Here is a 27,864-nt window from a genome sequence, read left to right as displayed (position 1 = left end):
TCTGACCAGAAATCCAGCTTTTCTTCCATTACAGAAAGCAAGACGAAATCTTCTGATGGGAATGAATCTAACTGACTTTCCAGCTTTGATTTCCCCTCACTTTTTCCTCCTTCTGTGGCTGCACAGAGAGCAGAGTAGAGGAGGTTGCAGTATCTGGACTTCATTCCCTCAGAGGGACTGCAGCAAATAAGTTCGTTGTGGTAGGCACCAGGACAGCAGTTTTCTGTCTGAAGGAACTTCTATTTCAGCACAGGAAGGATACTCCAATTATTCTGGATATGGCTTTAACCTATTCCATTACACTGATGCGTTCATGTAAAATCCTTCTTTACAATGTACTCTGAAGTTGACAGCAGCACACCTGAATCAGGACTGTTGTTTCTTTCCCCACATAATGTTAAGATATATGCAAAAAAAAATCACATTTTATTTTCTAATCAGATCACCATATGATCTATAACAAGATAGTCTCAAACATTTCAAGATTTCCTTAAGTGAGTAAAATTCTAAACATAAATACCAATAAAGCCATGTCATATTAATGCACACTTTTTATTATATTAAAATCAGGCAATGGTCTGATACAATAAAAAGGCTGCTTATGGAATACTGTTATGTTAAACTTTAATTACAGAGGATGTTAAATCCTTACAACTAATATTTTCCTCAAAAGAGTTAATGGAAACATCAATTGTTCATTGACTTGATTGCTGCTTTAAAATGTGGTTTTTACACAAACACTGAATTTGTCAAAAACTTAGGACACACTAGGTTGTTTGTATTGAAGCTTGCATCCACATATCAGCAGTTTGTGGTCCAAAACAGTAAGTCAGAAAAGGCAGTGATTTGCCAGGAAGCATTACCAGCGAGGTCTCTCTCTAAGTCTCTGTGCACACCATTTCTCCCCAAATCTTCATGGAAGAGTTTCTTTCACACTTGAAGTGTCAAAAAGTCTACACTAAGTTGATTTGTCTCTAATTGTCAGGTCTTTAAAAAGGGGTCAAAGGTAAGTGTATTGTTTTTTTGTTAACACCCTCAGGTCAATTTTGAAGCACCAAAATTGTACTGGAGTGGTTGTACTGGAGTGTGTGTTTAGGATATCCACTAGCAGAGTTTCCCCATTAAAGTTTGGCAGCTAGCAAATCCAAGCAATCCTGGTAAATTACCGCTCTTTTCACTATGTCAAAAGCCTATCTAATAACATCAGCCATGGCCAGCTTGGCGGTGTGGCAGCAGTGCCAAAGGGGCAAGGGTGATCTAAGTTTGCGAGCAGAATAGATACTCTTGTTTCCCAGGCTGGTGAAGTCTAAATTCATTGCAAAAACAGAATGACAAGCATGATGGGACAGATCAGATGATTGCCCAAACACTTTCCCCTACTGGCCAGGGGCAAGGAGAAGTCTTGCAGAAGGGGCAAAAATAAAGCAGCACCCCCTCTATGAAGATGGGGGATAGGAAAGATTGAAAAAACCCTGAATCCCTCACCCAAGGCCCGTGTTATTGGTGGAGAGGGGCAGGAGGAGAAATACAATCTGTGCCTTGGCCAAAGGGAAGAAGGAAAGCCTGCCCTAGACTACTAGGGCTTCAAAAAAATAAAACCAACCACAATCACATTCAGCCTTTACTAGAGATAGCACAAAGGGAGGGATGATTGAGGTTAGCACACATCCCCATTAGTAGTCCACAAAGCCCAGGATAGTCCTGGAAGCTAAAACCTTTGTGTCTATTCTAATAAATAGCCCTGAGCTTCAACTCTATTGCAAGAGACAGAGAAAGAAGAAGGGGGGAGAGGGAGAACAACCAACCAACTCAGGCCAAACACACAGCAAGGTGATTGTGTGATATATGTTTTCACAGTTGAATTAAATGTGCCACACTGGTCTTGACAGTAATAAATTTAAATAGACTTTTCTTGATACCAGAAGTTCAACTATGTGGACAGTGGTTACACAAAACAGGATTATTTGTTATAGCACAACTTATATCTCAAATGAAAAATTAGTATCATTTACAGTATCTCAAGATAAACTTCCTTTGAATGGAAACTTCCTTTCCTGTACTTTGAGGTCTACAAGATGCATCTAGAAAATTTACTACTGTGGAAAATGAAGACAGCTTAAATTGAATAAAGGGGCATGATTTTTTTAAATTAATTGCTGTAACATTGTCCTTCAGGTGGCTGAGGAAGTTTCATATTTTCTTTAGACATCATTAGACGCCGAAGCTCTTGCAGAACAACTTTGATACTATAAGAATTCTGCCATTTTGCTAGGACTGATATGGCTCTGGGATCCACCTAAAAATAGATAAAAAACACCACTCCTGTCAGTCCTCAGAGTCCAAAAATATAGCTGTCTATCAGAGATGGTGGTTTTTAATCAAGTTACTGCCAGCAAGTTTGAAAAACTTATGTTTAGTTTCCTTTCAATCTTAATAAATGCTTATACTATGTAATAAAATGAGGGTTGCTAAGGTGAGAGAGATGAGTTGTTAGCAATACCTTTCAATTACTGAAACACTGCATGATGCAATTAGCTTACCCCTCCCCTACTTCCACTATTCAAAAAGAAAGCAAAGTATTTTGTTGACAAAAATCTGAGTGAAGATGCTGATTCAAATTCAAATGCTCTATAATTAAACTATGTTAACATAAACAGAAAAAAAAACTTACCACTCCATTAGAACTATTTACTCCATTCATATTAATTTTTGTTACAAATCTTACAAATGGAGGTGCTTCTGGATATTTAGGCCCACATTCTATTTTAAGGCTGTATATTCTGTTTTCATAAATTGTCTGGAAGAGAGGAACATCTGTGTCAGGCAGTATTAGAATCACTTAATTACAACAGTCATCAGGGACACAAAAGTTTGAGTGTGATACACACAGCAGCTGTACATTTGCTACACTACACTCTGAAAAGTGCCAGAAAAATTCACTTCATGCACAACATAGAGAAAGCCGGTCACACTGCACACCAATATTTAAACTATCATCTATTTATCAGATTATGGCATAAAACAGATATTCCTTCTTGAGGATTATAATTTAAAGTAATGCAGACTTCAAATTCATACCAGGCAATTCAAAGGCATGTACACTTTTGAGTTGTAGGTTCAATGGGGGGCTAGACCACCTCAGAAATTAAACCAATGCTTTATATTAGCCGGATATTTAAACTCAATATACGCCTAAAGCCTGTACTGTTTAAAATTTTATAACTTTTATACCTAAACCTTCATTTTTTTAAATCATATTATAACTCACTGAAGTGAGAGTTGTGGGGAGATAAGGAAAATGCTCCAAACCACAATATATTCATATGTCACTCCACATCTAAGGATATTAAATTTAGATTAACCAACTAATCAAATAGTTGATGTGATTTGCATCGACGATTCAATTAGTTGATAAGGGCGCCTCTGCCTTTGAAATGTAGGAACAGCCTCACCAGCTCTTGCTACATTTCAAAGGAGGAAGCCGCTGGTAGTACAGGGCTAGCAGGGGACTCAAACAGTTTGAGTTTGAGTCCCCTGCTGGCCCCGCACTCTCTGCAGCGCTTTGCTTTTGAAATGTAGCAAGAGGCGGAAGCCCGTCAGTTCTGTTGCACCCCTGCCCTTTCTCCCCATGGAGTCAGTGTTGGGTGGAACCAGCTTTTAAACCAGCTCCCCCCAGCACTGGATCCTGCTTCCGTCCCCTCCCCTTGACGCCTCTCTCTGATAGAGGCAGCAAGTTGGAGGAGGGGGAGACTAGTTGCTTACAAGGAGTCAAAGGATTGTTATTTTTCATAACAACTACACTGTGCTAGGTGCCTTACAGACATAAAACAGTCCCTATCCAGAGGAACTTAGAATCTAGCTAGACAACATACAAATGCAGGGAAAGGAAAACAAAAGATACAGGACTGAAGACAGAATCTTGTCCTCTTGCAACTTTTAAAGATAATTTAAGAGAGAAATTAGGACAATTAAATGGAAGAAGAGGGAAATAATCAGAAACTACAGGAGCGTCAAGTGTCCAAGGGTAGACTGGATCAGAGAGGGATTACAGCTGTAACTGGCAACAATGAAGGAGCATGACAGAAGGCCACAAAGGGAGGAGGAGGAGGCCTGGATAGAGTAAAGTCTTTAGTCCAGGAAATTTGAGCACAGATTCCTGCAGAGACAACACAGTTCCAAATGCCAAAAGACAGGACTTACTCAAAACTACAAGTTCTGTCACCATGCAAGCATATGGGTAATCAAAAACCTAATGCTGTATGTTTTTACACAAAGAACTCTCTATGTAAAATCCTACTAGAGATAAGCCATAAGGTATTTTTCACTTTAACACAGTCAACCAAAATCAACTGTATACCCCAACTGAGGGGATACTCTTGAGGTACAAACAGAAGGAAGAACTACTTTACACAATGCAGTCAGGCTAGGCCTGGGGATGGTGTAAAGGCCAACACTACAAATAGATTTTTAAAAGAATTAGATAAGTTCATGGAGGCAATCCCCTACTCTGGATACCCCTCTGTTTCACTGCCAGATGCTGGGAATGGACAGAGTAGTAGTCACTTCATGATTGCCCTGTTCTGTTCATTCCCTTTGAAGAATCTGGTATTGGCCACTGATGAAAGACTGGATATTGAATTAGCTAGACGGACCATTGGTCTGACCCAGGATGGCCATCTTCGTGGTCTTATATAGTTGCACTGAGGTAAGAAAATACTTATGCCTTGTCTGCGCTAGGATTTTACATTGAAAGCACTCTCCTCAATGTAAGTGCACACAAATAATTTCTTCACAATTATGGCACAACTTGATTAAGGAAAGGCTGAGAAAGTGGCATTAGGACATGATCTATTATAAGATTTACAGTAGATATGCAATTACATATACATCTCTGTTACTAGTAAACCAGAATCTGCCAGTTTGAAACTCAAGTAAGAATCACCTATTCATAGAATAGTACACAAATTCATTTGCAGCTATCTATGCAACAGTGACATCCAGTGGTCACTTATGTAGAGCAGGATTTTCTAATGACTGATAGGAGAGATCTTTTTAAAAGGTGACAAGACAGGAAAGGTGAAAAAACACAAGATAATTGTGAACTGAGGCAAAAAGTTGTGTCACTTCTAGACAAACTGGATTATCCTATATAATTCTGACATCAGATTCACTTTGCTGTACGTTTGCTCCCATGACAACACTTGCATGGTAAAAGCATACAAGTGTGTGCACATTTCAATCTCTTTAAATATTTGTTTAATACAAGACCAATGAACGACAAATATTAAAAGACTGGATTATATAAGAATCTATAGCCAATAAAATATTTAAAGCAAAAGTTGAGGTTGACAGGGTTTTTTTGTTTAGCTTCTGAAAACATGCTGAATCAGTGGCTGCAAAGTTATCTGCAAAAAATAAAAGTATGGGAGGAAAAAGCATGATTCTATGTATGGGAAAAACTTAAAAAACAGCAAATAGACTAGTAGCACCTTAAAGACTAAAAAAACATGTAGATAGTATGATGAGCTTTCATGGGCTCAACCCACTTCTTCAGATGACAGTTCTGTCATCTGAAGAAGTGGGCTGAGCCCATGAAAGCTCATCATACTATCTACATGTTTTGTTAGTCTTTCAGGTGCTACTAGTCTATTTGTTGTTTTTTAAGTCTTTCTTGTTACAGACTAACTCAGCTACCCCTCTGAAGCTTTTGTCCATGTATGGAGTAAGGGACAGCTGAAAGGATCAATATGCATCAGATTTTAATATTTTCTCTATAATCACCAAATACAGATTCTTCTTCCTTGTATAAATACTCCTACTTACGAATGGACACAAGAAGGTTTTTGGAGACAATGCCAACATTTTGTATGTCTGACTGAGAAGGTAATACAACTGTCTGACTAGTGTCCACAGAGAAGCATGCCACCCCAGTAAACAGTAACAGGAGTCCCATATATAAGTTCCCAGAGCCCACACTTCCATATCATCTGCTGCCTTCAAACTACACATTCAAGTCTTAAAAAACCCAACATTTGGAAAAGAAGCTATAAATATAAGAGTCAAAAGAGAGGAAGGAGAAAGCGGTACAACTAAGAAATCTCCCTATGCTAGCTTAAACTGGAGAACAATATGAATTACAGAATTCTATCACAGCTGACAAGGTCAAAATGTCTATTTGAGTTTATGATTAAATAGGAAATCTAATAATTAAAAGTTTCATTCTGCTTGAATTCTGTCTGGTGTATCTGAACTGATTCTTATTGCACAATTCTGCTGTGGGCTCACTAATTAGAACTCTCCTCTCAAGTTAGGTACTAAATCAACTACAGTCACTCAGGAGAATGACATGGATTTATGAATGAATGTATTTAAGGAGGCAAAAGGCAAAAACGTTCAAGGTGAACAAAGAATGAGAGAAGATACTGAAAATGTAATGCTGTTATCTAATAAATTAATGGTAAAGTCTCAGATGGAGTATTCTGTTCAGTCAATCACAGTCATCCTGTCTCATAATTAGCTACAAATAGAAAGGTACAGATATGAGCAGTAAGGACATCAGAAGGCGTCCATATATTAATAACTTGAAAGACTGGGACTACTTAGAGAGAAGACAGAAACCAGACAATACACACACACACACACACACACACGGATTGACAAACTGCTGTTTACACACACACACAGACACGGCTTGACAAACTGCTGTTTCTACTCGCCTGTGGCGAGTAGATTTCAGCCAGTCGCTCCGTGCACCCCCTTCATCGGTGCTGCGCGCATGCGCAGTTCCGGTCTGGCGCATGCGCAGTGCGGAGCTAGCAAGTAGCTCTCGCCACAGTTTGTCGAGCCCTGTGAGAGTGTGTGTATATATATAAAAATAATTCAATGGTAAAGTGAAGGTAAAAGTCACTTGCATTTTTCCTTTCACAGTGAAAGAACAAGGATAGCCAGTGAAACTAGAAGGCCACAAGACAATTTAATAGTGATAAAGACTGGTTTCGTTTTTATTTTAAGAGACACTCAGTGAACAAGTGACCTGTGGAATTTACTACTGTAAAGTAGAAGCCAAGAACTTAATAGGATGTTATTTTTAAAAGGATTTGACATTGATAAGAACATATAGTAACATTATCCCTTCTACTATATTGTTAAAAAATTGGGATAGATCCTCATGAGTCATGGCAGAAGCCAACCATTAACTGACAGTCACCTATGGGCACATTCCATAGATCCGTGGTCGCCAACAGGTCAACCGCGAGGCCTCGACCAGTTGATCGCGAGGCATCCTGTCCGCCCCTCCCCCATTTCCCTCCCACCCCCGAGAAGCCCCACTACTTACCTCAAGTGAAAAAGGAGGTAGTGTACTGCGGGAGGGAGCATCGGCTCCCTGCACCGCACAGGAGGGGTGAGTCAGCCCCCGGGGAGGCGTGCGCGGGGGGGGGGGGGGTTGGCCCTGGGGCAGGCACGCGCGGGGCTTCCCTGCGCCAGGGGCTGGCGCCGGGGCAAGCGCACATGGGGGGCTTCCCTGCGTGGTGGCGGGGGTCAACCCTGGGGCAGGCACACGCGGGGCTTCCCTGCGCCGCGGGGGGATCGGCCCCAGGGCAGGCACACGCTGGTTTCCCTCTGGGGGGGGGGGGGAAATCCTGGGAGGGGGCAGATGCAGGGGACTCTCTGCCTCCACTGGCACCCCACTCCCCAGCCACAGAACTCTGTCCCCACTCCTGTCTCCTGCCACACAACTCTGTCCCCACTCTCCTGTCCCCAGCTACAGAATTCTGTTCCCACTCCCCTGTTCCCAGCTACAGAACTCTGTTGCTATTCCCGTCCCCACTCCCCGAACTCTGCCCCGACTGGCACCCTGTCCCCAGCTGCAGAAACTTGTTCCCACTGGCACTCTGTCCCCTGCTGCAGAACCGTGTCCTCTGCCCTCCCAGCAACCTGTTCCCTCTTCCCTGACCACAGCCGCAGAACCCTGTCCCCACAAAATGTATAATTATAAATGCTTCATTTGAGATTTAAATAGCATGAATAAAAAACAGACCATTTATTTCATAATTATAAACATGTGATTTTAATTTTATATATCGCATAATTTAAAAATAAACTGTTTATCAGAGTGTGTAAGTAAGGGCTGGGGATAGCAAGTGATGGACAGGAAGAGAATAGAGAGGGCGGGGCTTCAAGGAAGGGGCGGGGCAGTAGATCTTCACCTGTTCTGAGATTTAAAAAGTGATCTTGGGTGTAAAAAGGTTGGAGACCACTGCCAAAGATGATAGCTATATTCTGGTAGAACCTAGAGGCCTAAAATGGCTCACCTCCCAGTAGAGACGTAAACTTCCTGCCCAAAGAAATTAGTCCAGTTTGCCCACTACAGTCATAGCGAAGTCACATTGACCATAGCTCGGAAGAACCATCACATGCCATCCATGTTTTAAACTAGCTATAAGACACTAAGCTTGTCACCACTGCAGGTTTCAAACTGCAAGACACTGAGGTTAGTACCTAACATATTATGAAAATATCAAGTGCTACAGAAACACTAAGCCTAATTATTTCTCTCGCTCACATAGTGATATATGGCTGTACTGCTATTATCATGATGCCTTTTTTACTAACCTCTCTAAACAGCAGGACAGATACTCTCTATACTTTCTAGTTGCAGTATTACACCGATTGGGAGACAGGTGACAAGAATGTCAAAGCATAATTTAGTTTATGGCTAGCACCTCAAATTCTAACAAGAGTTTTCTGAGGTAGTTGAAACTTTAAAGAAACAAGCCAGTTATGCTGCAACAGAAATACCCCCCACGCCACACCAAATCCTCAAGAAACTGTCTAAATTGATGAGCAAAACTGAACTAAGGCAGAATGTATGTTAATATATGAGGACTGGTTAGTGAGATATTACGAAGCTCCATATTTAATTCTGACAGGCTTTTAGACTTTGTTGTAATTCAGGGCTACCGGACAATAGAAAATTATTGTGTAAATTTATCTGTAAATGTGGATGTCACTTGTGTAATAGAGTTAATCAATTAAATACATTAGCATTGTTTAAGCAGAAAGATATACCAACAGCCCCAATTCATATGCCAAGTAAACCTGGTTGCATATATGACCCTACTCAGATACATGCATGAGAATGTCTGAGGGAAATAAAAGAGAAGAAAACAGAATTTTGAGTGACACTGGCATTTATATCTGTAAATGAATGCTTACTCTTGGAGGCCCAATAATCATGCCTGTCCATCTTGTAAGTGTCATATCTTCATCATCTTCAAGACCCCAGCTAACTGTACCATCTCCTACTCCTTTCTGACCTTCTTCAAGTTCTTCCAACAGTCGAAAATTACGAGGAACTTTTACTCCTAAAAATAATCAGAAAGAAACTTTGAACTGAGAATATCTGGCAGTGATATAGGATTGGACAACTGGATTGCTAGTTTTTATAATCCTATGTAAAACATTTAGACCAAAAATATTGAGGAAAAAGCAGTATTTCTTAGTGACAGTATTTTCATGATGTGAGGAATGATATTTTTATATTTAGTTTCTGATCCTGTAAAGTGAAAACAAGGACTCTTTCCTTTAAAAAAAGCATGCTACGGAGAAAAAGCAGCTGAGCTCTGCATTAGTGCACACAAAAAGAAGTGAAAGAGGACCTCTGTGCATTGAGATGCTAAGCAGCATATTTACTTCCTGCTTTCTTATAGTCTGTCTTTCAACTTTGTGTCCATTTGATTTAGGAGATAATACAGATTGGACCATCCTGGTCCAGCACCCTTAGGACCTGACCAGACCCAGATGAGGGATTTTGCCAGACCAGGGAAGGTTATTTGGGACCCTCTGCTGCCACCCCTTGCCCGGCCTGCTGGCTTTCCGGCTGGCTCCTCACATCCTGCTGGCCCCGCTGGGCAGCCATCATTGCTCTGGCTCTGGGACCCACAGGCAGCTGTGCGCACTGCGCTGGGGCTCCAGGTACTGCTGAAAAGCTGTGTGCCATGGATCCCTGCCCTACCAAACTACCATGGCTCCCAGCCCCGCCAGGCAGCCACTCATGTGTCTCCCAACCCCACTGGGCAGACCTGCTGCCATGCATCGACTTCAGGTACACTGAGGGCAGCCCACGACCCTGCCAGCCCAGCAGGGATCCTTGTCACTGGGCCCTCCAGGGGACTCTCGAGTCCTGCAATATCCATGGATGTTGCCAGATCAGAGAATCCCAGTTAAGCGACAACATTTTGTAAGAGCCAAGACATCTATGAACCTTTCCAGAGCTTTTTAAAAGTAGCTAATTAATCTGTTTTGTAACACAAGCCAGTTAATTGTTGTGGACTTCAGTAGTGCAAGATCTAGTTCCACATACTTATATGGATTCCCATTATTGCAATATCTGAGCATCACACAATCTTTAACAAACTTATGCCACAACACCGCTGTGAGGTAGGGAATCATTATCAGTGCCATTTTACAAATGAGGAACTGAGACACAGAGCAGCTAAATGACTTTCCCACTAAGACCAAACCACAGCCATTAAGAACCCTGAATAAATCCTATTCTGTGTCATATGCTTTTATTTACTCACATTAAATGCTTAAGAATAGCTCTAAGAGAAACAAAGATGCATTGATAGGACATAGAACACTAATGGAGATATTATCCACTTGACCTTTTAAAGAAAAATTTGTTTACAAAAATACCAAAAGGCTATTAAATAATTCCATAATTTGCAAAATGACTGAAGAGACTGCTTAGTCCCTTTCTCCATCTTCACCTGTTGGCTAGCATAGAAGAAACACAAACATTCTGTTTATGGGACTAACATGTTCTCAGTGCTGAGTAAGGGTATGTCTAGACTACATGCCTCTGTCGCCAGAGGCATGTAGATTAGGCTACCAGACATAGTAAAATGAAGCGGCGATTTAAATAATCGCCGCTTCATTTAAATTTACATGGCTGCCGCGCTGAGCCGACAAACAGCTGATGAGCTGTTTGTCGGCTCAGCGTGATAGTCTGGACGCGCGGGTGTCGACATCAAAGGTATTTGTCGACCACCTAGGTAAACCTCATCCCAGGAGGTTTAGCTGGGTGGTCGACAAATACCTTTGATGTCGGCACCCACGCGTCCAGACTATCGTGCTGAGCCGACAAACAGCTGATCAGCTGTTTGTCGGCTCAGCGCGGCAGCCATGTAAATTTAAATGAAGCGGCGATTATTTAAATCGCCGCTTCATTTTACTATGTCTGGTAGCCTAATCTACATGCCTCTGGCGACAGAGGCATGTAGTCTAGACGTACCCTCTGATCACCTACTGCTCAAGAAACACATCTAGAACAAGACACCAGGAAAGAAGCTTTGAAAATATTCCCTTTGACCGGGTTATAACCCGGAAAGGTTCTCATATGCAATGCAACAGTGCTTAGAGTATGATAACTTTGAAGTGTTCCTCAAGAGTCACCTCAAGAGACACCTTAAAGGGAATGAATGTCAATTCTAATTTTGTCATGGAATCAAAGTTCTAATCCTCAAACACTACAACATACAGAAAAAATCCAAACCCATAAGAATGACCTGTAATCTGAACAACAACAAAAAGTCACTTATCTCAAATTGGGCATCTAAAATTATGACACCTGACAAATTTGGCTTTAATATTCTGCCTCAGCTCTCCACATCTGTAAAGCAGGGATAATACCACCAATCAACTCATTTCATTCATTCATTCAAGGCATGTGGATACCACAGAAGAGCCCAAGACTATGTTAGTTCTGATTCAGTACAAGGTTTGGATGGGTAAGGCATAGAACCACATACTGACAAGGATAAAAGGAAATATTGAATAGCTACCCAGTCAGTGAGCACGTTCCATTATGTGCACTGAATAAGGCAGGAGTCCTGTTGAAAGAAAGCAGTATGGGATCATGTGATAGACTATCGTAACATAAATGTAGAGGAAGTCAAATTAAACAATTCAACTGGCAACATTAACTCTGTCATTTCCTAACCTGAATGTGCTTGACTTTGAAATCTTAACGCGGTATGCAGGGAAAGTAATATTAATACAAGTTCTTATGGGAACCATTTTAGGGTCCTTCCAAATATTCTGATTCAGAATGAGTTAGAGCAATGAAGTAGTAAGGGTCCTAGAAACAACAGAATTGTAGAGTAGCAATTAAACTAGTCTGTGGATCACTGATGGTCCACAGAGCTGGTTGGTCATATGGCTTCCTTGTTCCTAACTGCTGTATCACCCCCACACTCCGGAAAAAAGAATACTAAGTATTACTGCCTAAGATCCCTGTAAGCTGCACGATCACATAGCCCTTTAATGAGCCCCACACAGAGGCTCAGAGCTCCTGCACAGGCTGACCAGCAGGGAGAGGGGTGTCTCGCTAAGCAGCAGCTTCAAAGGGAGCGTCTTGTGTGCTTAAAATAGAGGAGCTCCCAGAGCAGGGAAGGAAGGGAGGTAAGAAGGGAATAAGTGGTTGGGGGGAAGGCAGGAGTAATTGACTGGGGGAGGAGTCACATGGATGAGGAGTTTGGAGAGTCCCTTCTGCATGAGGGGAGAGAAGCAGAGGCAGAAACCCAGCACTCTCATCAAGCCTCCTGGGCTGAGAAGGGGGAGGTTAAGGGGCTGACTGTATGGGGTAGGTGGGCATTGGGTAGGTAGAGGAAAGAGGAGGTGGGTGGATGCTGGCATTGAAGTGAAATGGAGGAAGTGGGGAGTTTGTTTGTGCTGTTTGTCTTGGGGGGGCAGGGAAAGAAGGGTGTAGAATGAGTGTGCGACACATGTCCTGTCCTGATTCCCAGCTAGACTGCTGGTGCCTGCAAGTTTGAGAAGCAGGGTTTTATCCCAGTCCCCAGCTGGGCTAGGGGCAGCAGAACGCACAGGAGTAGGTGGGGGATAGAGGGTGGGTGGATGCTGGCATCTGTGCAGTGAGGTGTAGATAGGGGTAGTTTGTTTAGGGTATCCTGACTCACCTGATGCAGTCATTTCTGGCTGGCTGGGTTGGAGGGAGAGGTGGAGGGGGAAGCAAGCTACGCATGGGGGGGGCACATGTCAGGACATATGCATGATTACATTTCAAACAATATTTACATAGGTATTAATGGCTTATGGTAAGAAAGAAAAAAATCCTTTTCACAGAATTTTTTGGGAGTGTTGCAGATATCTAAAACTCTGTTTTTAATTATTTTTTTAAAATCCTGTGTTACTAATTAATACATGGTATATTGCAGGGATCAGCAACCTTTCAGAGGTGGAGTGCCAAGATTTGACTTATTCACTTCTATGTACGGGTCCAAGTTCTGGTGATACTTTTTAAAGTCAATGATAGTCCTCCTTGCAGCAGCTTTATTAATAAAAAAAGATGTAGATCTCATCTTTTAGCACAGGCTTCACCAACCTTTCAGAAGCAGCATACCAAGATTTAACTTATTCATGGATCTGTGTGCCATGTTGGTGAGAGGTGGGGGTTTGCCTCTCACTTATGTGCAGCCCCTGACTGATTTTTCTGTGGGTCAGTGGCCCTGACTCAAAAAGGGTTCCCCACCCCTGCTGTACAAAGACTAGGGATGTTAAATATCAGTTAATTGAATAGTCGAGTAACCTCATGAATTCTTATTGGTTACTCAACTATTCTATAGTCCCTAGGAGTGGGGCTGGCAGCCAGTGCGCTCCAGCCCCACTCCCAATGAGTCCCCTGTCACTTTGTGCTGCTGCCTCTGATTCAGGGGGCCAGTTTAAAAACCAGCTCCCCTTGCGGACAGGCTGTCACCCTGTGCTGCTGCCTCTGATACAGAGGTGGCAGCAGTACCTGTTCAGGGGGGTGTCTGAGCTCCTGGACCCAGTGTGAGCTGGAACTGACTGGGCTGCCTGTCTGCCTACTTCCTAATAACACTTTAAATGCAGAGCCACAGCGGGGGTAGGTCCCACACCCAATGCAAGCCAGGACTGAGACAGGCTGCTGGCCAGCCTGCTAAAAATGTTACTGGAAGGGTGGGGGAGGGGAAATGTGTGTAGTAGTCTTCTATAGCATTAACTTATAAGCTTTTGCTTATCAGTTAATCAACTACACTATTACATCCCTAACAAAGAGATCTACTGCATGCATACGAAAGCATAAAGCAGCATGTGGAAATTTGGTACTTAACTTGAACAAAGTTTAAAAAAACCCATGCAAATTGATGATCAATTTGTGAATTTACTGAGGGGATGAGGAAAGAACTGGAAGAAGAGAAATCTGTTAAGTTATCCAGTCATGCATTCTAAAATACATACTGATCTATTGGCATGCAGAGTCAATATTTGCCAAGTTACTTTTGCAAGCTAAACACTGAGCAAGCTCTATGACAGAAGATATATTCCTATACCAGCTGACTCAAGACTGAGTCATCTACAATTTCCACATATGGCAAATACCTTTTTTATTAAGTGTAGTTATAGGGACTGTCAACACAATAAGAAAACAAACCTGTTTGCAGTAAGAGTCCAATTAAAAAGAAAACACAATACAGAAGAAATAAGTAGTTCAGTTCAAGTTTTTAAATGACTACATTGCCAAAAAAAGGCTTTAGATTATAAATTTTAATTTAGCCAATTATTTATAAATCCTGAATACTCAGCAGCAGCTTCAAATTTATTTTATATTATGACTACGTCTAGACTGCAGTCCTCTGTCAACAGAGGAATGCAAATCAAGCACATCGAAATTACTAATGAAGCAGGGATTTAAATATCCCACACTTCATTAGCATAAACATGGCCACCGCTTTTTTCGAAACAGAGTTTTTGAAAAAACGGCAGTCTAGATGTGGATCTGTCAAAAATAAACCCTTTTTCAACAGATCCTGTATTCCTCAAAAAATGAGGTTTACAAGATCTGTTGAAAAAGGCTTTATTTGACAGATCCACATCTAGACAGCCTTTTTTTATGAAAAAGCTCCGTTAAAAAAAAAAGCGTCAGCCATGTTTATGATAATGAAGCACGGGATATTTAAATCTCTGCTTCATTAACAATTTTGATGTGCCTAATCTACATCTCTCTGTCGACAGCAAGGTGTAGTCTAGACACAGCCTAAGTCACAAAAAAGTAGGAGAAATTCTGCATCATCTTAATTTACTGCCTGTAGAACTCATGGAAATATTCCAAAGAGAAATTATATTATAAACTTCAGAGCAAAAAAGACCAACTGTTTAATACTTATCACTGTGAACCAGCAACTATAGCAGCATTGACAAAGTGAAACCTCCAGTTTCATGAGTTTATAAATTGGAAATAAATTTTAAGTCTTGAGTAAATTTGTATACAATCATGTTTTATAACTTTTGTTTACTTGCGCTGACAAATCCTATGAACGACATCTAGTTTTACAATGGGCGAGGGGAGATGTTTGGAGAAAAAAATCCACTTATTAGCCAGAAGTGGAGAAACCTTATTTCTACAGAACTCAAGCTACTAAAGAAGAATTGCTAGTCTCATGGTTATAAAGACAGCATTCCAAGTGCTAAGTCATACAGTACCCTTTTCATTTGTCTTTGCTCCTTAGAATTTCAGCAAGCAGCAGCAGGAAACTAGAACTGATTACTGTAAGTAATTATCTATCAAATAATCTCAGATCTTAAATTGCCTTCCACCAATGACCTGCCAGATCCAGGCACAGCAGACTGCATTAGGGACAAAGATGACTGAAAGGATTTTTTTGCTTTAACAGGCAGAATCTAAAATAAGTTTTCTATTAAGAAAAATATACTTTCAGAGTTATGAAAGTCCCTAGTTTGACAAAGCATTTTAAAGTTCAACTTCTATAACTTAAGTACAGAACTTAAAAGCATGTAAACTCTAGAACTCTTGTTTCTTGTCAATCTGGTACAGTATTACAAGTTAGAGAACAGAAAGCCTTGATATATGTGTTTTAGTTTAATTAAAAACACTTAAAATAGTTCATCTAAGTCACACATAAATGAGTGTAAATTAGATGCGTTATGAACTTTCCTTTTTTGTCTCTGCTTTCCTGAGCTTATCCAACTGACTTTTTGGAAACTGGGTCCATTTTGGAAGCACCAAACTATCTTAGCAGCATTAGTAGGTTCTGATGCAATAAAATGATGAAAATACTTTGAGAGAGAGATGCTGCACCATGAAAGCCAAAGGGAGTTTTGCCATTGATTTCAATATGCAGACTCAAACCTTCAGAGTAAAGAGTCAGTTTTACATTGACCCAATAATGAAAGAGTACGTCAGCAGCTTTTTTTTCTATGGAGGAGTTAAGATACAAACATTTATCTTTTGGCACATATAGATTTCTCTCAACTGTAAGGAATAAGAATTTATGGCTAATACACTTTAGGAACACTAACAATGTAGTCCTTATTCCGTCAGGGATAATTTTTCATAATTTAAAGAGGAAACAGATTCTGATCTCTCATGCCAATTTTAACTTTGATGTCCGTAATTAACTCACATTTAACTAGCATAAAATGAAATCATTTATTTCAACCATAACTTATCTTTTGTACTTAAATACACAAAACAGCAAGCAAAACATGTTTTAAAATACTTTCCATGTTATATATTTGATATTACAGTCTTAATTATATCTGCTCCAAGTGTTCTTGTGTAGAGAATATTGCACTGGAACAATTTTTAATTGCTAGGTTTTCCAGCAATCACACATTAAGTACTAAGGATGTCACCAGTTAACTGGTAAGCATCACTCTTATCCCACCTTGCCATGGGCTGGGGATTCTCATCCTACCATGGCACCGGGTGCTCCAGCCCAGTCAGGCTGGAGCAGTTCCTTTCCTGCAGTGCGGTATGATGAACCTGGCCTGATTTGAGCAGCCCCCGCCTCTGGCTGGGGGCTGCTCCAACTTGGCCGAGCCTGTCACAAACTTGAAGCAGAGGGCACTCCAGCCCTGCTGGGGCAGCCCCCATCATTAAAGTGGTTAACCGATTAAATGCAACGTTTAACCAGTTAACTGATTAAATGGGATTTTATATCCCTATTGAGTGCCCTTCTAGATCCAGAATATTTGTCTTAAAAAATGTTGCAATATTTAGTGTTTAATGCAGGAGTGGGGAACCTAAGGCCCAGGGGCCAAATGCAGCCCCCCAGCTTTCTTGGATCTGGCCCTTGGGGCTCAGGGTTCTCTACCCGCAGCACTAGGAAGCCCACACTGCACTCCCGCAGGGTGAGAGCACACAAAATATAGGTTCTGGTGTGCAAGGGGAATGTGGAGAGTGTATTTCTGCTTCTCAGTCAGGGGCCATGTCAGTGAGGGTTTATTTCTCTTTTTTCCTTCCCACTTGTGTGTGGCCCCCGACTGATTTTTCTGTGGGTCAATGGTCCTTAACTCAAAAAAGGTTCTCCAACCCTGGTTTAATGAAAGACTCTGGTTATGTTCCTGTTATGAACTTGACATTTCCGGTCTTCTTATGTTGCCCTTACATATCACTGTACTCAAACAAGACTTCTCTGACAACAGAAACTGACTTGTACTGAGATATGCAACCAGCCTTCAAACCGTATGAAATACTTCTGGATAAGATAAAGTGCTAATTGCATGCTTTTATACTAAACTGCATTCCTTGCTGCACTGCTGTAGTGTGTCTGGTGAAAACACTGTCTTCCAACAGAAGATCATTCTCCTGACATGATAATAAAAGCACTTTTCCTAATCATTTGTCATCTGTCACTAACTCCCCTCTAATTCTGCAAAATCCTTTTTTGAGACAGGAATACCATCACACAGTACTTCACATGAATCCACATGATTCTATATGATGGCATAGTATTTTCAATATTATTTTCCATTTTGATCCTTATGCATCCCAGCACTCTGATTTTAACTACAGCTGCATATCAGACAGAGATCTTAACTGAACATCTGAAACGAAGCACAGAATTCTCAACTGTTATCAACTCAGGAAAATCAGAACTTTGTAAGGAGTACGAGTAGTTTACTTCTCTACTTTAGGGTATATTACTCTGCATTTAGCAATGCTAAACTGCATATGCAATCTCATTGTCCATTCACCTTATCTAGTTACCTCCCTCTGAAGTGCTGCACACTCCTCCCTGGTCCTAACTAGACTGAGGCATTGTCTACACGTGTACATTTAAAAGGCGGCCGTGGGGGGACTGTAACACTCTCCAGGGCTGTATAAACCAACTTCGTGAGGCGAATAGCTAACAGCACTGGAAATCTGTTTACCCTGGTGCTTTAGAGTACTGTAACTTGATGTACTCAGGGGAAATGTTTTGTCACATCTCTGCACAAAAAAATTACAATGCAGTAAAAATAAGAAGTACTGTGGCACCTTAAAGACTAATAGATTTATTTGGGCATAAGCTTTCGTAGGTAAAAACCCATTCATCGGATGTACTGGAGACTGAGACTGGAGTGGTTTTTACCCACAAAAGCTTATGCCCAAATAAACCTGTTAGTCTTTAAAGTGCTACAGGACTTCTCGCTGTTTTAGCAGATACAGACCCACACAGCTACCCTTTGAGACTTGTCATAGCACAGTAAAGTGACAGTGTAGACAAACCCTAAGTCTGTATTATCTGCAGATTGTTTTCTTACTATTCACCTGCTTTCTCACCTCATGAACTAGTTCACTATACAACACTGCACCTAAGATAGAACCTCGAGGTACCTTGCTGTTAGATTTTTTCTATGATGAAAGTTGGCCACTTAATCCCAGTCATCACCACCATGTTCCCATTACACCTCTGGCATTTAGGGCAGCCAGCAAAGTCCTCCATTCCTATATGTTTCTGGCAAGTCTTTCAATGGTTCTCATTTATCCCAGTGTTTTCAAATAGCCATTTTTTGATCCATTACAAAACTTTTCTGTTCTTCCCATGACTATTTAGATTTTTCCGTAGTGTCTTATGAGGGACCTTGTCAGAAGCCTATTGAAAGTCTAAAAATAAATTTAACCATTTGTTCTTTATTCAAACATTTAAAGAATTTTAAGCGATATGAAAGCATGTCTTCCTTTGCAGAAACCATACTGCTTAGGCTGTATCATGTCAAGAAATTCTGGTATCAACATTATTCCATTTTTAATTATTATTTAAATCTATTTCTTACCTATAGATGTATGGCTTTCTGGTCTGTAATTGTCTCAATCACCTTTAGCCTTTTTAAAATATAGGTACAATTTCTACTATCTAATCCTGTGGAACAGTGCTGTTTTTAAAATGAAAATTACTATTTTTGTTAAAGAGGAAGTGGCTGTGCTTCTATATTCCTTTACTGAAGTACTGTATGCTAAAGATATCAATCGAAGGTATCCAAGTGCTTTACAAACAAACATGCATACCTCACAAGGATTTTGCGGAACAAGTATTATCAAAACACTTCAAAGCTTCCGGTATCCACTGTGTATACTACCAACTAGGGATGTGAATGTGTAACTCTTTACATCAGTGGTCCTCAACGCGGTGCCTGCGGGAGCCATGGTGCCCGTCGGGGCACTTATGTGCACCCACCGAGTGATGTGGGCCGGCCCAAGCCATTCTTGCGCTCCGGGCCTCAGACGCGTGGCGCATGTGCAGACCCCGCCACAGGGGTGCAGTGCATGCGCGGCGCCGGCCCTGTGGTGAATGCGTGGTGCCACCCCCAGACACGCGGCACACTTGTGGCACCACCCCCGGACGCACGGCGCACACATGGCCCTGCCCCCGGACACACGGCGCATACGCGGCAGCTCCAAAAGGTTGGGGACCACTGGTTTACATGGTTAATTGATGAGGCTTGGCTCATCAGTTACCATGCACAGTTACACACAAACCTCCCTCCTGCTGTAAATTCAGCTGTTACATGTTTACTTGAATGAACAAATTTTAACATCCCTACTACCAACAGTCTTGGAATGTCCTGTAACATTACTGAAAATGAGTGAACACCACTGTTGTCTCTAGCAGGACAGTCTAAAAAATGCATTGCTGGCAACATGGGAGAATCTATTACCTGCAACAGTTGCTTCATTTACTAACTAAACAAAGCCATAAGTTACATTTAAATTAAGTTGATGGCTTATATTTTAGGGTTCCAAAATTAGAGGTTATGGCAAAGGCTCAGCATTTTCATACCATATTTAAAAAGTTGCATAGCCATTAAGAGTTTTTGCCAAAAGTAGTTAAGGTACATAACATCCTACCAACAGCAATTTTAACTTCAACATGACTATTCACACATGCTTTTCCCCCCTCTAGCCATGTATTACCACAAGTTTGAAGCACTCTACTTTTAATACTAGAAGAGCCAATAAAGCAAAATTTAGACTTTTATGGAACTAGAATGTGATATAGAAGAAGCAACATACCTATCATCAAAACACATTTTACTAGTTAGGTAACAATTGTAGGCCAGATATGAACAATGCAATGCCATGTGGAAGCCAGGTATCATGAAAAGGGAGAATCAAGATTTAAAGGGGGGGAGGAGATAGAGGCAAGAAAAATTTTAGACTTTGTCCATTAAATGCTGGTTGCATTGTTTCTATGCCACGGCATCTTTTCATGCACATCCCTGATGGCCCCCCAGAGTCAATTTATGGATCTGCACTCGCTTCAAAAGAAAGGCCCTTGCCTTACTCACCCAAACAAACTGAAAATTCAGCAGCTGCACAGGATTATTGGGGAAATATGGCTGCCAGAATAAAGTAATACAAGAGCTTGATCAGGTCAAATCAGTTTCATGTTTTATACTGAGTGTTCCAGTGTGGTCCACTGGAATATAGAATACATTTGTGACAGAACAAAAATGACACCAGGTTATGAGAACTTGTGTGTATAGCTTCATAAAATATAAGCTGTTGCACTGCTATAACATCAGGGTTTTTGCCCTTTAAATCTCAATTCTCTATAACCATTGTTATTATAAACTTTAATCTGTAATTGGAAATAGGCTCTCTCAAGGGAAAGATCTTAAGATCTGTTCATTTCCTCCTTCAAAGAGGAATGTCCTGTGATTGATGGATAAATGTGTAATTTTAAATTTAGTGATTTTAAAGCAACTATTCTCCTGCAACATTTGAAACCCAAACGAGAGGTCCTATGGTACCTTAGAGACTAATCAAAACATATAGAATCACGAGCTTTAATGGGCAAAACCCATTTCATCAGATGAACTGGTGTAGAATCTGATGAAGTGGGTTTTGCCCAGGAAAGCTCATGATTCTATATATGTTGGTTATTGTCTAAGATGCCACAATACTACTCATTTTTAAAGTTACAGACTAACACAGCTACCCTTCTGTGATTTGAAACTGAGACACTGGGGCAAGAACTGGAAAGTGAATCTGATTAAACAAAAATGAAACTGATTTTACTATTCAACTTGAAAAAAATGAAGTAGACAATTCCTGTAGAATGCCCGTAGACTCTGGACCTAGATTTTGAAAATTTCCATTTTAATCTAGGGTATTTAGTTACATATGTAGAAGTTTATGCTGATAGTGTTTATTTAGCCTTTCAAATTAGACTAACAACAAAATAAAAAGGCACAAAGCCATGAGTCTTTGAAATAACATCTTTTACAGGACTAATACGTCAAGCCTTTCCTGTGAAGAGCTACGTGCAAAGACAGCTAACTTAATCTAGACAATATTACTTTCAGCACAATTAGTGATCAAAATTACTTTTGGGAGTTTTCAGGTTACTGTCTAAGATGCCCCAAGACAACTCATTATTTTTAAAGTTACAGACTAACACAGCTACCCCTCTGTGATTTGAAACTGAGACACTGGCACACACAGCATTAGCCAGGGAAAAAATGTGTTAAAATACATAGCACCTGCAAGTCATTGCGCTTCAGTAAAAGAAAAAATAGAGCCCAACTCACATAGTTATTTTATCCAATTGCCAGTGTCTGAAACCTCATTTTAAACTTTAAAAATGAGTAGTCCTGTGCCACCTTAGAGATTAATAGGGATGTAAGAGTGTAGCTGATGAACCGATAAGCAAAAGCTTATTGGTTAATGCTATAGACTACAACGCATTCCCCCACCTTGCCAGTAAATTATTTAGCAGGCTGGCCAGCAGCACAACTCAGTCCCGGGTTGTCCTGGGCCTGGAACCTACTCCTGCTGTGACTCTGCTTTTAAAGTGTATTAGGAGCCAGGCTGCCTGCCTGTCTGGCTCAACTCCGGCTCATGCCAGGTCGAGTTCAGAATACCCCCTGGACAGGAGCTGCTGCCACCTATCAAAGCAGCACTGGGTGCCAAGCGGGAGCTGGTCCATGAGGGAAGCCAGTTTAAAAACCAAGTATCAGAGGGGTAGCCGTGTTAGTCTGAATCTGCAAAAGCGGCGAGGAGTCCTGTGGCATCTTATAGACTAACTGAAGTGTAGGAGCATAAGCTTTCGTGGGCAAAGACCCACTTCGTCAGATGCATGTAGTGGAAATTTAAAAACCAGCTCTACCAGTAGACTGGCTGCCTATTGCCATGCGCTGCTGCCTCTGATACAGAAGCAGCAGCGGGCTCCTCAGGAGTGGGGCCGGAGCACACTGGTTGCCAGCCCTGTCCCCTGGGACTATAGAGTAGTCGAGTAACCAATAAGAATTCATAAGGTTAATCTTATATTCAATTAACAGATATTTAACATCCCTAGAGACTAACAAAAATATATATAGTATCATGAGCTTTCGTGGGTAAACCCCACTTCTTCAGATGAGATGACCTGATAAGTGAGAACAAACAAAGGGGTCTAAGGCTCAGCCAGAATATGCCAGCCAGAATAATGCAACTCTCGTCTAAGGCTCAGCCTTAGAGGAGAGTTGCATTATTCTGGCTGGCATAACCACTAACAATACAGACAGTTTTTCCTTTATGAGCTACTAAAGAGATGTCCTCTTGAGTTTCCCCACAGAGATTTCAGCTGGCTCAATGTTCTCCCACAAGGTCAATTTAAACAGCTTCTGCGACTAGAAGGGATGAGCTATCTTAAAATGCTGCAGCAGCATCACTTTACCACTTCAAAGAAGGTACTACATAGGTATTCCTTCTTCACAAGAAGCATTAGCTATGTTGAGGGGGAAAGCCCTCCTGGACACAACAGCACTGTCTTCACTGGGGGTTAGGTCAGTTTAGTTGTGTCGCTTAAGCGTGTGCATTTTTTACACCTCTGAGTGATGTAGCTATACTAACCTAATTTCCTAGGACAGATGTGGTCTTGCTCATGGCTGTTCAGATGGCATGCAGATACACAGGGTTCAGTTCATTTCAGCCAACACACAAAACCTTTTGGAAACAGATTCTACCTCCCTTCCTAAAATAAGTATTTTCTTGGCCCAGAAGATGAGCATCAGTGATGAGATAAAAAGGGTGAATATGGTCATTAAAGAACTATACCACACTGAAATCTACCAGAGTTACAATTAATTTTGCATAGGTGGGTTTGGATGGATTTTATTATCCTAGTGAAAAGTGTATTTTGATTAAAAAAATCCATTTCTCCCATGCTCTCCTATGCTGAAATGTCTCAGAGTATATTTAAACTATTGTGATTGTGCCCCTCTAGTTCTTCAGGCCTAATCTACATTAAAAAATTAACTCAGCTCAGCTATGCATAGTTAAGACGAACGAAATCCTCATATGCACAGTGCTGCTTTGACGGAAGAATTCTATTGTCTCTTGGAAAGGTGGATTAACTACACCAACAGGAGAGTCCCTCCCACTGGTGTAAGCAGTGTCTATACTGATGCACTACAGTGGTGCAATGTGCCACTGTATCATCTTACATGTAGACAAGTCCCCAGTGGGAAACTACCTACATCAACAGGAGAGGTTCTCCCAGGAGCGTAGGTAATGCAATCTCTCAAGAGGTGGTAGCTAGGCTGAAACAAGAATTCTTTGGTCAACCTAGCAATGTCCACATGAAGGGGGGAAGGAGCAGACAGTAAATAAGTACAGGCAGTCCCCGAGTTACGCGGATCCAACTTATGTCGGATCTGCAGTTACGAATGGAGCTTGTCTCGCCCAGGAGGACGGGAGCGGCGGAACGCCCAGATGAGCCGCGGTCCCGCCACCCGCGTCCTCCGGGGCGAGGAAAGCTGCTCCCCGTCTCCCTGGTCTGCTGGTCAGACCAGGGAGACGGGGAGCAAAGCCTCGGAGGACGCCCGCAGCGGGACAGCCGCGGCACGCCTGGGCTGTCCCGCTTTGGGCGTCCTCCGCGGCTTTGCTCCCCATCTCCCTGGTCTGCTGGGGGGGGGGGGCTCAGCTAGTGCCCTCTCCCCCCCAGCAGACCAGGCTTTTCTGCCCACGACGCCTGGGGTAGAGCATCTGGGGCGCTGCTGGGTTGGTCCCGCAGCACCGCTCCTCGGCGCTACTGGACCAACCCGGCAGCACCCCAGCTGCTCTGCCCCAGGCATCCCCAAGTCAGCCGCTGCTGAAACTGACCAGCGGCTGACTACAGGAAGCCCGAGGCAGAGTTGCTCTGCCCCCGGCTTCCTGGAATCAGCTGCTGATCAGTTTCAGCAGCAGCTGACTTGGGGATGCCTGTGGTTCTTAAGTTGAATCTGTATGCAAGTCAGAACTGGCATCCAGATTCAGCCGCTGTTGAAACTGATCAGTTTCAGCAGCGGCTGAATCTGGACGCCAGTTCCGACTTACATACAGATTCAACTTAAGAACAAACCTACAGTCCCTATCTTGTACGTAACCCGGGGACTGCCTGTATAGCTATGTCTCTCAAGTACACAGATTTTTTACACCCCTCACTTTCATAACTATGATGACAATACAAATGCCCAATGACGACCAACCTTCAGTAACTTCAGGTTTATTCCAACAGCCCTTTTAATCTGGAAACAATATACTCAGAGGCTACGTCTAGACTGGCCCCTTCTCCGGAAGAGGCATGCAAAGCAGGCAAGTCAAATAGGGAAATCCGCAGGGGATTTAAATAAACATGGCCGCCGCTTTTTTTCCGGCTTGGGGAAAAGCCGGAAAAGAGCAAGTAGGAATAAGTGATCCTCCGGAAAAGGGCTTTATTCCGGAGGATCGCGCCAGTCTAGACGCTCTTTTCCGGCTTTTCCCCAAGCTGGAAAAAAAGCGGCGGCCATGTTTATTTAAATCCCGCGGGGGATATTTAAATCCCCCGCGGATTTCCCTATTTGACTTGCCTACTTTCCATGCCTCTTCCGGAGAAGGGGCCAGTCTAGATGTAGCCAGAAAGAATAAAAGACAAAGTAGGGTTGAATGCTTGAGAAGAAGAAATCAGGTTAAGGGTAAAGGAGAAGCAGTCAAGAACATCCTCCCAACTTGGAACAAGTCATCCTTATTCTCCTCCAGCCTGGTTTTCCCGACAACCTACCATCTTGCCATTTCTCAGCCTGGTACTCCCATAACCTTATCCCCTGCAAAGACACCCAGCCTGGTACACATGGCATTCCTCCTCTAGGTTATGGAATCCAGAATGCTCCCTGTTCTCGAAAATGCCCCCTCCTGACACACAAGGCAGCACCCCCAGAACGCCCTTCTGCCCATGGATACTGCACCCCAGCACACAAGGCAGCCCCCCTCTAACTAGTACCCCCAGAACACCCTTCTGCCCATGGATACTGCACCCCAGCACACAAGGCAGCCCTCCTCTAACTAGTACCCCCAGAACACCCTTCTGCCCATGGATACTGCACCCCAGCACACAAGGCAGCCCTCCTCTAACTAGTACCCCCAGAACACCCTTCTGCCCATGGATACTGCACCCCAGCACACAAGGCAGCCCTCCTCTAACTAGTACCCCCAGAACACCCTTCTGCCCATGGATACTGCACCCCAGCACACAAGGCAGCCCCCCTCTAACTAGTACCCCCAGAACACCCTTCTGCCCATGGATACTGCACCCCAGCACACAAGGCAGCCCCCCTCTAACTAGCACCCCCAGAACACCCTTCTGCCCATGGACACCGCACCCAGCACACAAGGCAGCCCCCCCAGCTAGTACCCCCAGAACACCCTTCTGCCCATGGATACTGCACCCCAGCACACAAGGCAGCCCCCCTCTAACTAGTACCCCCAGAACACCCTTCTGCCCATGGATACTGCACCCCAGCACACAAGGCAGCCCCCCTCTAACTAGTACCCCCAGAACACCCTTCTGCCCATGGACACCGCACCCAGCACACAAGGCAGCCCTCCTCTAACTAGTACCCCCAGAACACCCTTCTGCCCATGGATACTGCACCCCAGCACACAAGGCAGCCCTCCTCTAACTAGTACCCCCAGAACACCCTTCTGCCCATGGATACTGCACCCCAGCACACAAGGCAGCCCTCCTCTAACTAGTACCCCCAGAACACCCTTCTGCCCATGGATACTGCACCCCAGCACACAAGGCAGCCCTCCTCTAACTAGCACCCCCAGAACACCCTTCTGCCCATGGATACTGCACCCCAGCACACAAGGCAGCCCCCCTCTAACTAGCACCCCCAGAACACCCTTCTGCCCATGGACACCGCACCCAGCACACAAGGCAGCCCCCTCCAGCCCAGCACCCCCATCTCCAGCCGGCACCCCACTGTCACCCTTCCCCTGCAGTCCCCAGACACCCCCAGGGCCTCTTCGCTCGGAACCTCACACGCCCGGACTGGGGCTCCCGGCCTAGCGCCCCTAAGCCGCCGCCGCCCCAGCAGACACGCCCCGCCGGCGAGCCCCCGTTCACGGGAGCCCGCTGGGCCGAAGCCGGTCACCGCCGCGTCCGCCGGTACCAGCTGCCCCGCCTCCGGCGGCGAGCCCCTCCTCCCCGGCCCGGCCTTGGCCACCCGAGCCCCGCTCACCCGAGCCCGTGGTGGCCGCCATCTTGCGCCGCTGTCGCTCCGACTAGCCCGGCCTTCCTCCCGCCCACGTCACCGTAACGCGGGAAGTGCGGCGGTAAGCGAGTCCGGGGGCTGACGGGAGGCGGTGCAGGCGGGCGCAGGAAGAAAGGACCGGTGAGCTGGGCGGGCTGACCCGCGGGAGCTAGATTTCTAGAGGCAGATATCGTGGGTGGGAAATTAGACCCGCGGTCGGGCGTGCTGTATGTGAGTTTCAGAACAAGTTGTTAGACAGGGGAGGGAGAGATCAGTGGTTTGAGCATGGGCCTGCTAAAGCCGGGCTTGTGACTTTAATCCTTGAGGAGGCCATTTAGGGATATGGGGCAAATTGGTCAGGGATGGTATAGTACTTGGCCCTGCCATAAGGGTCCCTTTCAAGCCCTATGAGATAGGTATATTAATACCTACTGCAGGCAGCAGACTAGAGAGAGGAGTAAGCACAGACTCTATAGGGGAGATAAGTGCACCACAGCAATCTGTCAGGGATGAAGGGAGTATCTGTACCGGCATCTATAGGCAATGGTATTGGAACTAGGGGTGCTGCAGGCCTCTGGCTTGAAATTGTAATAAACCCAAAATATATGGTTTCCATCAGCAGCACCCCTGTGTGCAGGGGATAGTGCAGCTACCATACATAAGGGAACAAAGCCTGTATCTATAGAGGCAATAAGTACTCCTGTGGCATCTCAGATACTAACGATTCAGAGGCGTAGCTCAGTTAATCAGTAACAGGAAAAACTTAAAAAACAACAAATAGTCTAGTAGCACTTTAAAGACTAACAAAACGTTTAGATGGTGCTATGAGCAGGGCTCGACAATTAGTGTAATCTACTCGCCCATAGCTATGAGACTATTAAAATCTATAAATATGATCATGAGCTTTTGTGAGTAAAACCCACTTCATCAGATGAGTCATCTCCCAGAACCTCATCTGCCTGAATTGGGACCCACAGTCCCCCTCACACTAGGGCCCCTGGCCTACCACCTCCAGCCACCACCACAGTATCTGATGAAGCAGGTTTTACTCACAAAAGCTCA

General features: G+C 43.3%; 1 protein-coding gene across 2 annotated transcripts; it reads right to left on the bottom strand.

Moving 5' to 3' along the window:
• Positions 1-533: 533 nt before the first annotated feature.
• On the bottom strand, positions 534-26,946 carry UBE2V1 (ubiquitin conjugating enzyme E2 V1). 2 transcript variants are annotated; one of them, XM_075901215.2, is made up of 4 exons: positions 26,791-26,946; positions 9,217-9,365; positions 2,672-2,797; positions 534-2,296 (listed from the first exon to the last, which is right to left on the bottom strand). In XM_075901215.2, exons 1-4 carry the CDS (start codon positions 26,810-26,812, stop codon positions 2,150-2,152), a joined length of 444 nt encoding a protein of 147 aa, XP_075757330.1. In that variant the 5' UTR covers positions 26,813-26,946; the 3' UTR covers positions 534-2,149. The 2 variants fall into 2 exon arrangements, with proteins under 2 accessions (XP_075757330.1, XP_006129515.1); XM_006129453.5 differs by lacking the exon at positions 26,791-26,946 and adding an exon at positions 11,847-11,894.
• Between the last annotated feature and the right edge of the window lie 918 nt (positions 26,947-27,864).

This window comes from Pelodiscus sinensis, chromosome 17 (genome assembly GCF_052426305.1).
Source record: "Pelodiscus sinensis isolate ZL-2025 chromosome 17, ASM5242630v1, whole genome shotgun sequence".
Taxonomy (NCBI): domain Eukaryota; kingdom Metazoa; phylum Chordata; order Testudines; family Trionychidae; genus Pelodiscus; species Pelodiscus sinensis.
Note: the sequence above shows the minus strand (reverse complement) of the source record. Positions and strands in the feature narration are given on the sequence as shown.